At 30.9% G+C, this 14,829-nt stretch overlaps 1 protein-coding gene across 1 annotated transcript in view; it reads left to right on the top strand.

Annotated features, from left to right (window-relative positions):
* LOC100376712 (dynein axonemal heavy chain 2-like) overlaps positions 1-14,829 on the top strand; it is an 89,135-nt gene that overhangs the window by 5,078 nt on the left and 69,228 nt on the right. Inside the window, exons 10-23 of the mRNA XM_085502657.1 lie at positions 2,159-2,364; positions 3,027-3,156; positions 3,667-3,849; positions 4,105-4,319; positions 5,182-5,328; positions 5,753-5,909; positions 6,424-6,663; positions 8,555-8,725; positions 9,118-9,246; positions 9,373-9,488; positions 10,027-10,122; positions 10,236-10,436; positions 10,567-10,723; positions 10,810-10,984. Coding sequence (XP_085358783.1) covers positions 2,159-2,364; positions 3,027-3,156; positions 3,667-3,849; positions 4,105-4,319; positions 5,182-5,328; positions 5,753-5,909; positions 6,424-6,663; positions 8,555-8,725; positions 9,118-9,246; positions 9,373-9,488; positions 10,027-10,122; positions 10,236-10,436; positions 10,567-10,723; positions 10,810-10,984 — 2,323 coding nt within the window. The remainder of the gene's footprint in view (positions 1-2,158; positions 2,365-3,026; positions 3,157-3,666; positions 3,850-4,104; positions 4,320-5,181; positions 5,329-5,752; positions 5,910-6,423; positions 6,664-8,554; positions 8,726-9,117; positions 9,247-9,372; positions 9,489-10,026; positions 10,123-10,235; positions 10,437-10,566; positions 10,724-10,809; positions 10,985-14,829) is intronic.

The following is a 14,829-nucleotide window of genomic DNA, read 5'->3' as shown; positions in this document are numbered from 1 at the left end:
AATTTCCAATGTTCCAATAACCCAATCAACTTATCCGAGATGATTGAATAAGATTCGTACAGGTAATTTCCAATGTTCCAATAACCCAATCAACTTATCCGAGATGATTGAATAAGATTCGTACAGGTAATTTCCAATGTTCCAATAACCCAATCAACTTATCCGAGATGATTGAATAAGATTCGTACAGGTAATTTCCAATGTTCCAATAACCCAATCAACTTATCCGAGATGATTGAATAAGATTCGTACAGGTAATTTCCAATGTTCCAATAACCCAATCAACTTATCCGAGATGATTGAATAAGATTCGTACAGGTAATTTCCAATGTTCCAATAACCCAATCAACTTATCCGAGATGATTGAATAAGATTCGTACAGGTAATTTCCAATGTTCCAATAACCCAATCAACTTATCCGAGATGATTGAATAAGATTCGTACAGGTAATTTCCAATGTTCCAATAACCCAATCAACTTATCCGAGATGATTGAATAAGATTCGTACAGGTAATTTCCAATGTTCCAATAACCCAATCAACTTATCCGAGATGATTGAATAAGATTCGTACAGGTAATTTCCAATGTTCCAATAACCCAATCAACTTATCCGAGATGATTGAATAAGATTCGTACAGGTAATTTCCAATGTTCCAATAACCCAATCAACTTATCCGAGATGATTGAATAAGATTCGTACAGGTAATTTCCAATGTTCCAATAACCCAATCAACTTATCCGAGATGATTGAATAAGATTCGTACAGGTAATTTCCAATGTTCCAATAACCCAATCAACTTATCCGAGATGATTGAATAAGATTCGTACAGGTAATTTCCAATGTTCCAATAACCCAATCAACTTATCCGAGATGATTGAATAAGATTCGTACAGGTAATTTCCAATGTTCCAATAACCCAATCAACTTATCCGAGATGATTGAATAAGATTCGTACAGGTAATTTCCAATGTTCCAATAACCCAATCAACTTATCCGAGATGATTGAATAAGATTCGTACAGGTAATTTCCAATGTTCCAATAACCCAATCAACTTATCCGAGATGATTGAATAAGATTCGTACAGGTAATTTCCAATGTTCCAATAACCCAATCAACTTATCCGAGATGATTGAATAAGATTCGTACAGGTAATTTCCAATGTTCCAATAACCCAATCAACTTATCCGAGATGATTGAATAAGATTCGTACAGGTAATTTCCAATGTTCCAATAACCCAATCAACTTATCCGAGATGATTGAATAAGATTCGTACAGGTAATTTCCAATGTTCCAATAACCCAATCAACTTATCCGAGATGATTGAATAAGATTCGTACAGGTAATTTCCAATGTTCCAATAACCCAATCAACTTATCCGAGATGATTGAATAAGATTCGTACAGGTAATTTCCAATGTTCCAATAACCCAATCAACTTATCCGAGATGATTGAATAAGATTCGTACAGGTAATTTCCAATGTTCCAATAACCCAATCAACTTATCCGAGATGATTGAATAAGATTCGTACAGGTAATTTCCAATGTTCCAATAACCCAATCAACTTATCCGAGATGATTGAATAAGATTCGTACAGGTAATTTCCAATGTTCCAATAACCCAATCAACTTATCCGAGATGATTGAATAAGATTCGTACAGGTAATTTCCAATGTTCCAATAACCCAATCAACTTATCCGAGATGATTGAATAAGATTCGTACAGGTAATTTCCAATGTTCCAATAACCCAATCAACTTATCCGAGATGATTGAATAAGATTCGTACAGGTAATTTCCAATGTTCTTTGTATACTCACAAGAATAGACAACAACTTAGCCATAGTATGTACCTAGACAAAAATTAATTAGTCCAAAATCAAGTAGAGCCAGGGGAAGTGAGATTATCACAAAAAGGAGCAAATCGTTTTCATTAGCTTATTTGATAGCACCAATAAGAAAGTCCCTCGCTATATTACAATGTTCCTAGGGAGTTCGCTAACCCCCCATACAAATCTTGTTTGATTCCCTGTAAATTAACAAAGCCTTTAAAATAATAAATTACGGTATATTAGCACATCTCTGCTGTCTGTTCTTAGTATTGGGATTTCTTTGAGTGATGTTGTGATGTAATCATGTATTTTATGTTGTTTCTATAGGTTTGTGAGTGTCAAACACACTTTGCAAGAATGGAAGATGGTAATAAGACACCTATGTCTTGTTTTGCTGGACAGAGAGGACCTGAAATCACTCGAAGCTTACTTGAAGTTGAGGCTACATTTGATAAGAATTTACAAATATTACGAGATGTCAAACATACAATCTTGGATGTTAAAGCAACAACTTGGCATGATGATTATAACAGGTAATGTCAAACATACACTCTTAGATAGTAAAGCAACAACTTGGCATGATGATTATAACAGGTAATGTCAAACATACAATCTTGGATGTTAAAGCAACAACTTGGCATGATGATTATAACAGGTAATGTCAAACATACACTCTTAGATAGTAAAGCAACAACTTGGCATGATGATTATAACAGGTAATGTCAAACATACACTCTTAGATAGTAAAGCAACAACTCGGCATGATGATTATAACAGGTAATGTCAAACATACAATCTTGGATGTTAAAGCAACAACTTGGCATGATGATTATAACAGGTAATGTCAAACATACACTCTTAGATAGTAAAGCAACAACTTGGCATGATGATTATAACAGGTAATGTCAAACATACAATCTTGGATGTTAAAGCAACAACTTGGCATGATGATTATAACAGGTAATGTCAAACATACACTCTTAGATAGTAAAGCAACAACTTGGCATGATGATTATAACAGGTAATGTCAAACATACACTCTTAGATGTTAAAGCAACAACTTGGCATGATGATTATAACAGGTAATGTCAAACATACACTCTTAGATAGTAAAGCAACAACTTGGCATGTTTACAGTTGATATTAAATCATTCAGTAAAAAATATATTCTGTGATAATTATTATTTTTTTCAAGGTTCCGTGCTGGTATCAAAGATCTGGAAGTAATGATACAAAATGCAATCTCATCTGCTTTTGATACAGTCAAAACAGTAGAACATGCTATTGAGATTATAGATGTATTTATACATTTATCATCAAGAGAGGTAAATTACATGTCTTCCCTGACTACTCTATTTGTACAGTGTTACTCAACTTTCTTCTGTTTGTACTCACTGTCTTGTCTAGAAACCATGTACAACAGTTTGCTGACAATGTAATTAGGAATATTGTAATGAAAATTGATAATGATATTGTAGTATTCATGAGTACCTACCCTGGTATTTCTGCACCCACTTGTAACAATATACTTCTTTAAAATACACATCATATTTCACACCGTAATACTCTTTGATTTAGTATGTTACAAGTTTGATTAGAAATGTTTACATACTGGTACATATGTTTTCCCCTCAGAGATTATTTCTGTAGCTTTATTAGGGTTTTAGGAATTATGTAATGGTATTAATAATTATGTAATTTTGAATTTACCATATTAAGGATATGGAAATGGTGTAAGCATACAATTTTGACAGTGCCTTACTCAGCTATCAAATCAATTATTGAAATCTCAATCTAGTCATATCAAATTATTTGTAAACCGCACTTCTTCACAGGCCATTAAAAGGGCTATTGACAAAAGAACAGTAGAATTATACGGTTTATTTAGTGAAGAATTAAACCTTGTCAAGAAAGAACTGAACAAGAAAAATGCTGACCTAGGTGCTATGATGCCAAAGTATGCTGGACAGTCACATTGGGCTCGAGCTCTAAAAAGAAGAATTGACAGGGTTAATGAGGTAAGTGAATTTGTTGTTACATGTATTTAATGTATTAAAGAATATGACACTGCATCTGAAAGTGTGACTGTTTATTTGTTATTAGGTATTGAACAAGGCTTATTTCTTACCACAAATTGGTACTGGAGATGACACTGCATCTGAAAGTGTGACTGTTTATTTGTTATTAGGTATTGAACAAGGCTTATTTCTTACCACAAATTGGTACTGGAGATGACACTGCATCTGAAAGTGTGACTGTTTATTTGTTATTAGGTATTGAACAAGGCTTATTTCTTACCACAAATTGGTACTGGAGATGAAACACGAGACAATTATACCAAATTGGCAGTAGCACTTGATGAGTTCACTAGGAAGACATTTAATGAATGGACTCAAACTGTAGACAAAAACTCCATTAATTTACTGGATAAACCTTTACTGTGTAAAAGTACTGAACGACAGGCAATGTTAGATATGAATTTTGACAAGTAAGTACATCAAATGTTTCCTCATAGCTTTCATATGAAAATCTTATTCCATTTGAAAGACAGGTTTAGGTGGGAACTATTCAATTCACTGTCTGTACTAACATACTCTATTATAGGTCACTTGAAAACAAACAGCTGAATTAGCTATTTAGGCTGTAAGACAGTACTGGGGATTGGATGCATGTATTTCACATACTAATCATACTACGGTATAACCTTAGAATCTATATAACTACAACTATATACAGCTACTTTTTGATAGTTCCAGAAATGCCATGTGTTTAGTTGTTGGCTTTAGTTGATGGTTCCAGAAATGCCATGTGTTTAGTTGTTGGCTTTAGTTGATGGTTCCAGAAATGCCATGTGTTTAGTTGATGGTTCCAGAAAAGCCATGTGTTTAGTTGTTGGCTTTAGTTGATGGTTCCAGAAATGCCATGTGTTTAGTTGTTGGCTTTAGTTGATGGTTCCAGAAATGCCATGTGTTTAGTTGTTGGCTTTAGTTGATGGTCCCAGAAATGCCATGTGTTTAGTTGTTGGCTTTAGTTGATGGTCCCAGAAATGCCATGTGTTTAGTTGTTGGCTTTAGTTGATGGTTTCACAAATGCCATGTGTTTAGTTGTTGGCTTTAGTTGATGGTTTCACAAATGCCATGTGTTTAGTTGTTGGCTTTAGTTGATGGTTTCACAAATGCCATGTGTTTAGTTGTTGGCTGTTTGATGGTTTCACATATGCCATGTGTTTGGTTGATGGTTCCAGAAATGCCATGTGTTTAGTTGTTGGCTGTTTGTTAATGGTTTCACAAATGCCATGTGTTTAGTTGATGGTTGATTGTTTCACAAAGTACTTATATTTTAATTTACAGGAGTCTATCCAAGTTATTTAATGAGATTTACTACTGGGAAAAGTTAATGTTTGAGATACCACATTATGTGACTGAAGTTTATCAAAAAAGAGAAGATCTGAGGACACTTCGAGAGAATGTTTTGCTAGTGGTTAGAGACTATAATAGGTGAGATTACTGACTCATGATTTTATTTCTATTGTCAGTCTGCATTTGGATGATGATTCTACTCTGTATCCATCCATCCATCCATCCATCCATCCATCAGTCAGCCAGTCAAAATATCTGATATGCCTGAACTGATTACATTCAAACTTTAATGATACATATTATATCATACCTGTCTATTCATTTTACAATCTGATTCATCTCAATTCTCTCTTGAAAGCCATTGACCAAGTAACTCAAGATGTGTCCATATCACCTACTTAACCTAATTAACTACTACATTGTGGTATAAAAAACATTCACTTTAAAGAAGCTAAAATAATAAATGTCAGCAATACATTTTTTAAATTCTTATTACCAGAGTCTGCCATTGTTTGTGTTGTTATAATTAGGTATCTCCTCAGCTAACTACTTATTTTTATAGAATTATTGGTGCATTGTCAATAGAAGAGAGAGGATTGTTCCGAGAGAGAATACGATTTCTTGATAAGAAGATACACCCTGGCTTAACTAAACTCACATGGGCTTCAAAGGGCATATCAGACTTCTTTATTGGAGAATGTAGACTACATGCAAGCAAGGTATGTGACTATGTTAAGTCTTCTCAGCTTCAATATATTCTACAGTAGTCACTATGTTAAGTCTTCTCAACTTCAATATATTCTACTGTAGTCACTATGTTAAGTCTTCTCAACTTCAATATATTCTACAGTAGTCACAATGTTAAGTCTTCTCAGCTTCAATATATTCTACAGTAGTCACTGTGTTAAGTCTTCTCAGCTTCAATATATTCTACAGTAGTCACTATGTTAAGTCTTCTCAGCTTCAATATATTCTACAGTAGTCACTATGTTAAGTCTTCTCAGCTTCAATATATTCTACAGTAGTCACTATGTTAAGTCTTCTCAGCTTCAATATATTCTACAGTAGTCACAATGTTAAGTCTTCTCAGCTTCAATATATTCTACAGTAGTCACTATGTTAAGTCTTCTCAGCTTCAATATATTCTACAGTAGTCACTATGTTAAGTCTTCTCAACTTCAACATATTCTACAGTAGTCACTATGTTAACTGAAATTCTGGTATTTTTTCTAGATACAATCTATCGTTGATGATTACAAGACAGCTAACTTAACAATATCAAGAAACTGCAAACGAATAAGTGAAATGTTGCTTATAAAGATAGATGGAAAACGAGTTTATGACAATTTAGAATTTGAAGAGGAACAACAGAGACATCGCAACAACACACAGAAGAGGTTAGCGGTTATACATGATGAGATTGTTAGTACCATGAGACATACCTATGAAGTATTTAGAACTGATGGACAAGAAGTAAGTACACAAAATATTAGACTCATTTACATTTTCTATGATGTAATCATGTCTAGGTGCAACATCATTGAACTTATCTAAATATTCTATGATGTAATCATGTCTAGGTACAACATCATTGGACTTGTTTATATATTCTATGATGTAATCATGTCTAGGTCCAACATCATTTGACTTATCTAAATATTCTGTGATGTAATCATGTCTAGGTACAACATCATTGGACTTGTTTATATATTCTATATGTAATCATGTCTAGGTCCAACATCATTTGACTTATCTAAATATTCTGTGATGTAATCATGTCTAGGTACAACATCATTGGACTTATCTAAATATTCTATGATGTAATCATGTCTAGGTACAAAACCATTAGACTTATCTAAATATTCTGTGATGTAATCATGTCTAGATACGAAACCATTAGACTTATCTAAATATTCTATGATGTAATCGTGTCTAGGTACAACATCATTGGACTTATCTAAATATTCTATGATGTAATCATGTCTAGGTACAACATCATTGGACTTATCTAAATATTCGATGATGTAATCATGTCTAGGTACAACATCATTGGACTTATCTAAATATTCTATGATGTAATCATGTCTAGGTACAACATCATTAGACTTATCTAAATATTCTATGATGTAATCATGTCTAGGTACAACATCATTAGACTTATCTAAATATTCTATGATGTAATCATGTCTAGGTACAACATCATTAGACTTATCTAAATATTCTATGATGTAATCATGTCTAGGTACAACATCATTAGACTTATCTAAATATTCTATGATGTAATCATGTCTAGGTACAACATCATTGGACTTATCTAAATATTCTATGATGTAATCATGTCTAGGTACAACATCATTAGACTTATCTAAATATTCTATGATGTAATCATGTCTAGGTACAACATCATTGGACTTATCTAAATATTCTATGATGTAATCATGTCTAGGTACAACATCATTAGACTTATCTAAATATTCTATGATGTAATCATGTCTAGGTACAACATCATTGGACTTATCTAAATATTCTATGATGTAATCATGTCTAGGTACAACATCATTGGACTTATCTAAATATTCTATGATGTAATCATGTCTAGGTACAACATCATTGGACTTATCTAAATATTCTATGATGTAATCATGTCTAGGTACAACATCATTGGACTTATCTAAATATTCTATGATGTAATCATGTCTAGGTACAACATCATTAGACTTATCTAAATATTCTATGATGTAATCATGTCTAGGTACAACATCATTGGACTTATCTAAATATTCTATGATGTAATCATGTCTAGGTACAACATCATTAGACTTATCTAAATATTCTATGATGTAATCATGTCTAGGTACAACATCATTAGACTTATCTAAATATTCTATGATGTAATCATGTCTAGGTACAACATCATTAGACTTATCTAAATATTCTATGATGTAATCATGTCTAGGTACAACATCATTGGACTTATCTAAATATTCTATGATGTAATCATGTCTAGGTACAACATCATTAGACTTATCTAAATATTCTATGATGTAATCATGTCTAGGTACAACATCATTAGACTTATCTAAATATTCTATGATGTAATCATGTCTAGGTACAACATCATTAGACTTATCTAAATATTCTATGATGTAATCATGTCTAGGTACAACATCATTGGACTTATCTAAATATTCTATGATGTAATCATGTCTAGGTACAACATCATTAGACTTATCTAAATATTCTATGATGTAATCATGTCTAGGTACAACATCATTAGACTTATCTAAATATTCTATGATGTAATCATGTCTAGGTACAACATCATTGGACTTATCTAAATATTCTATGATGTAATCATGTCTAGGTACAAAACCATTGGTTCAGATATACAGAGAAAATGGATCGAATGGTAGAAGAAGCTTTTAGATTGAATGTGAAATGGTCATTACAAGAATTATCAAGAGCAATAAATGGTGATGGTAAAACATCGCCAAATCCACTATATAGAGTAAAAGTGGTGTTAGAAGGAGACAAGGTAAATACAGTAGTTACATCCAAATTCCATGAAAGGCATTTAATGTGACTCAGATATATCAACAAATAAAATAAAGCAATAACATATGAAGAAAATAATCAACACTATTGATTATAGATATATTAATTTAAAGAGTCAAAATACTGAACTGAGGACATATGCTACAATTTTGAGAAATAGAATTCAGAACAAGCAACCATAATTGCCTCAAATATCTGTCTAATTGAAATGCCATTCAATCTCAAAAATTCATTCAACTATTACCCAGCACAGTTAAAAAAAATATAAACACAATGCCATTATCAAGGCATATAACTACCGGTACATGTATGTTGTTTTCTAGGCCAACTTCATCTGAGTTTATGTCTAACAATTGCTGTTCATTTCCTTAGGTTGAATTTTCTCCCACATTGAAAAAGTTAGCTAGCATTGTTAACAACACAAGTAGCCACCTAACCATAGCAATCTCAGCAGTTGCCAGACTTCCAGACTTATTGACAAGAAGAAGATCTAATAAAGAGGTGAATTCTTTTGTTATATTTTTGAATTTAATACTATAATGATATTATTTTGTTGTCACTGATTCTAAGCACTAGTCTGTTCAGACAATAAATATACTCATATTGCTTACAAATATTTTATTGTAGCCCATCTATGTTGTAATTGAAAAAGACGACGAGACCAAAAAGATCCAGAATACTGTGAATGCTGGTATGCAGTCAAATGCAACACATTTACAAAATTATCTCACTACATGGGACAGGTAAACTTAAACTTGATCTTATTATTCATTGTAATAATTATTTAAAATAAATCCTCTTTCTCTCCTGTGTAAGTGAAATAACATGGAAAACATTAACATGTAATGTGATTCAAGGTAGTCAACTAGTGGCCATTTTTAGATTATAAAATGTTTTAATGTCAAGCAATTCTATCCTTCCACAAATCTCTGTGCATTCTATTCACTAAATTCATTAAATAAAATACCTCATTGCAAGATAACTGCTGTGCAATTTATTAAATCTGATTCATAATGGACACATGTAGTCTTGTCCTCTACAAAAATAACTAAACTAGTTAGAAAAGCATTGGAGTAGCCACCATATCTTAAAACTATTTCATCATTAATGAAATCTGTTTTACACATTAGCTTATATATTATCGTTTCATGTTCAATATTTGTTGACATGAAGTGAAAAGAATGACCAAATGCCAAAGTACTGTTTATAATTGGCTGATGTAAAACATATCATCTAAATTTCTTATAAAGGCAAGACTTAGATATTTTTTCTCTTTTTCAGTTATCGTGAGATCTGGGAGATTCAAAAAGATGCATTTATTAGACGATACCAGAGACTTAATCCACCAGTGTCTTCATTTGATGCTGATATTGCAAGGTAGGTTTGGCAATGATCAGCTGGATCACATGTAACAAATTTGTACATACTGAAGAGAAATTCTGGTTTGTTATATTTTTGCATAATTCATGTTTTTTTTCTTATTTATTTAGATATACTGAAGTTGCTAACAATGTTTCAAAAGAAGAAACTGTTTTAAATATACAGTTTGTGTTGCTTGACTGTTCACCATTGAAATTCTCCTTACTTAGCCATTGCAATGAGTGGCAGAGTAAATTCACAACACTTTTAAGGGAGATGGCCACACAGAAACTAACAGAACTTCACGAGTTTCTTAAAGACAATGCTGAAAAGTATGTATTTGTTTACAATCTAAGTAATAATTGGTGTCATTTCTATCGATGGTTCATTTATCTAGCTTGAAGAAACCTGAGTGATATGTAATTATGTTAATAATATATGGTGTGTTATTGCTACCTACAGACTGAGTAAACCTCCACAGACCCTGGATGAACTTGGCGATAGTCTACAACTATTGGAAAAATTACAGACAGACTTGAGTACTATTGAAGCTAGATTTCCACCACTGCATGAACAGTTTGCCATTCTTGAAAAATATGATGTTGGTATACCAGAAGAGGTACATAACTGTTAATTTTGACAATTTTCTATTAAGTATAATTATTCTTTACGTATTTTTCTAAAGTTTGCAAATGTTATTTTCAGACACAAAAGATGCTTGATGAGTTGAGTAATGAATGGGTTAGCTTCCAGCAATGCATTATTGACAGTGATGCTATGCTCAAAAAATATAAAGAGAAATTCAAAAGTGGACTTATTGCATCCGCTGAAGAATTCAAGAAGAATGTTCACAATCTTTATGAAGATTTCCATTCAAATGGTGAGTTGCAATCGTTGTGATTGGTTAATATACGAGTTAAGGCTATAATAATTAAGTGACTTGATGATTTGTTTGGTATGTAATATATGAGTTAAGGCTATATTGGTTAATTGACTTGATGATTTGTTTGGTAAATAATATATGAGTTAAGACTATATTGGTTAATTGACTTGATGATTTGTTTGGTATGTAATATATGAGTTAAGGCTATATTGGTTAATTGACTTGATGATTTGTTTGGTAAATAATATATGAGTTAAGACTATATTGGTTAATTGACTTGATGATTTGTTTGGTATGTAATATATGAGTTAAGACTATATTGGTTAAGTGAATTGATGATTTGTTTGGTAAGTAATATATGAGTTTAGACTATATTGGTTAATTGACTTGATGATTTGTTTGGTATGTGTAATATATGAGTTAAGACTATATTGGTTAATTGACTTGATGGTTTGTTTGGTAAGTAATATATGAGTTAAGACTATATTGGTTAATTGACTTGATGATTTGTTTGGTATGTAATATATGAGTTAAGGCTATATTGGTTAATTGACTTGATGATTTGTTTGGTATGTAATATATGAGTTAAGGCTATATTGGTTAATTGACTTGATGATTTGTTTGGTAAGTAATATATGAGTTAAGGCTATATTGGTTAATTGACTTGATGATTTGTTTGGTAAGTAATATATGAGTTAAGACTATATTGGTTAATTGACTTGATGGTTTGTTTGGTATGTAATATACGAGTTATTAAGACTATATTGGTTAATTGACTTGATGATTTGTTTGGTAAGTAATATATGAGTTAAGACTATATTGGTTAATTGACTTGATGATTTGTTTGGTAAGTAATATATGAGTTAAGACTATATTGGTTAAGTGAATTGATGATTTGTTTGGTAAGTAATATATGAGTTTAGACTATATTGGTTAATTGACTTGATGATTTGTTTGGTATGTGTAATATATGAGTTAAGACTATATTGGTTAATTGACTTGATGGTTTGTTTGGTAAGTAATATATGAGTTAAGACTATATTGGTTAATTGACTTGATGATTTGTTTGGTATGTAATATATGAGTTAAGGCTATATTGGTTAATTGACTTGATGATTTGTTTGGTAAGTAATATATGAGTTAAGGCTATATTGGTTAATTGACTTGATGATTTGTTTGGTATGTAATATAAGAGTTAAGGCTATATTGGTTAATTGACTTGATGATTTGTTTGGTAAGTAATATATGAGTTAAGGCTATGTTGGTTAATTGACTTGATGATTTGTTTGGTAATATATGAGTTAAGACTATATTGGTTAATTGACTTGATGATTTGTTTGGTATGTAATATATGAGTTAAGGCTATATTGGTTAATTGACTTGATGATTTGTTTGGTAAGTAATATATGAGTTAAGGCTATATTGGTTAATTGACTTGATGATTTGTTTGGTAAGTAATATATGAGTTAAGACTATATTGGTTAATTGACTTGATGGTTTGTTTGGTATGTAATATACGAGTTATTAAGACTATATTGGTTAATTGACTTGATGATTTGTTTGGTAAGTAATATATGAGTTAAGACTATATTGGTTAATTGACTTGATGGTTTGTTTGGTATGTAATATACGAGTTATTAAGACTATATTGGTTAATTGACTTGATGATTTGTTTGGTAAGTAATATATGAGTTAAGACTATATTGGTTAATTGACTTGATGATTTGTTTGGTAAGTAATATATGAGTTAAGACTATATTGGTTAAGTGAATTGATGATTTGTTTGGTAAGTAATATATGAGTTTAGACTATATTGGTTAATTGACTTGATGATTTGTTTGGTATGTGTAATATATGAGTTAAGACTATATTGGTTAATTGACTTGATAGTTTGTTTGGTAAGTAATATATGAGTTAAGACTATATTGGTTAATTGACTTGATGATTTGTTTGGTATGTAATATATGAGTTAAGGCTATATTGGTTAATTGACTTGATGATTTGTTTGTTAAGTAGTATATGAGTTAAGGCTATATTGGTTAATTGACTTGATGATTTGTTTGGTAAGTGATATGTGAGTTAAGACTATATTGGTTAATTGACTTGATGGTTTGTTTGGTATGTAATATACGAGTTATTAAGACTATATTGGTTAATTGACTTGATGATTTGTTTGGTATGTAATATAAGAGTTAAGGCTATATTGGTTAATTGACTTGATGATTTGTTTGGTAAGTAATATATGAGTTAAGGCTATATTGGTTAATTGACTTGATGATTTGTTTGGTAAGTAATATATGAGTTAAGACTATATTGGTTAATTGACTTGATGGTTTGTTTGGTATGTAATATACGAGTTATTAAGACTATATTGGTTAATTGACTTGATGATTTGTTTGGTATGTAATATATGAGTTAAGGCTATATTGGTTAATTGACTTGATGATTTGTTTGGTAAGTAATATATGAGTTAAGGCTATATTGGTTAATTGACTTGATGATTTGTTTGGTAAGTAATATATGAGTTAAGACTATATTGGTTAATTGACTTGATGGTTTGTTTGGTATGTAATATACGAGTTATTAAGACTATATTGGTTAATTGACTTGATGATTTGTTTGGTATGTAATATAAGAGTTAAGGCTATATTGGTTAATTGACTTGATGATTTGTTTGGTATGTAATATATGAGTTAAGACTATATTGGTTAATTGACTTGATGATTTGTTTGGTATGTAATATATGAGTTAAAACTATATTGGTTAATTGACTTGATGATTTGTTTGGTATGTAATATACGAGTTAAGACTATATTGGTTAATTGACTTGATGATTTGTTTGGTATGTAATATATGAGTTAAGGCTATATTGGTTAATTGACTTGATGATTTGTTTGGTAAGTAATATACGAGTTAAGACTATATTGGTTAATTGACTTGATGATTTGTTTGGTATGTAATATATGAGTTAAGGCTATATTGGTTAATTGACTTGATGATTTGTTTGGTATGTAATATACGAGTTAAGACTATATTGGTTAATTGACTTGATGATTTGTTTGGTATGTAATATATGAGTTAAGGCTATATTGGTTAATTGACTTGATGATTAGTTTGGTATGTAATATATGAGTTAAGACTATATTGGTTAATTGACTTGATGATTTGTTTGGTATGTAATATATGAGTTAAGACTATATTGGTTAATTGACTTGATGATTTGTTTGGTATGTAATATATGAGTTAAGACTATATTGGTTAATTGACTTGATGATTTGTTTGGTATGTAATATATGAGTTAAGACTATATTGGTTAATTGACTTGATGATTTGTTTGGTATGTATTATATGAGTTAAGACTATATTGGTTAAGTGAATTGATGATTTGTTTGGTAAGTAATATATGAGTTAAGACTATATTGGTTAATTGACTTGATGGTTTGTTTGGTATGTAATATACGAGTTATTAAGACTATATTGGTTAATTGACTTGATGATTTGTTTGGTAAGTAATATATGAGTTAAGACTATATTGGTTAATTGACTTGATGGTTTGTTTGGTATGTAATATACGAGTTATTAAGACTATATTGGTTAATTGACTTGATGATTTGTTTGGTAAGTAATATATGAGTTAAGACTATATTGGTTAATTGACTTGATGATTTGTTTGGTAAGTAATATATGAGTTAAGACTATATTGGTTAAGTGAATTGATGATTTGTTTGGTAAGTAATATATGAGTTTAGACTATATTGGTTAATTGACTTGATGATTTGTTTGGTATGTGTAATATATGAGTTAAGACTATATTGGTTAATTGACTTGATAGTTTGTTTGGT

The sequence above is a fragment of the Saccoglossus kowalevskii genome, chromosome 1 (assembly GCF_978046115.1).
Source record: "Saccoglossus kowalevskii chromosome 1, keSacKowa6.1, whole genome shotgun sequence".
Classification (NCBI taxonomy): domain Eukaryota; kingdom Metazoa; phylum Hemichordata; class Enteropneusta; family Harrimaniidae; genus Saccoglossus; species Saccoglossus kowalevskii.
This window is presented reverse-complemented; position numbering and strand designations above follow the sequence as displayed.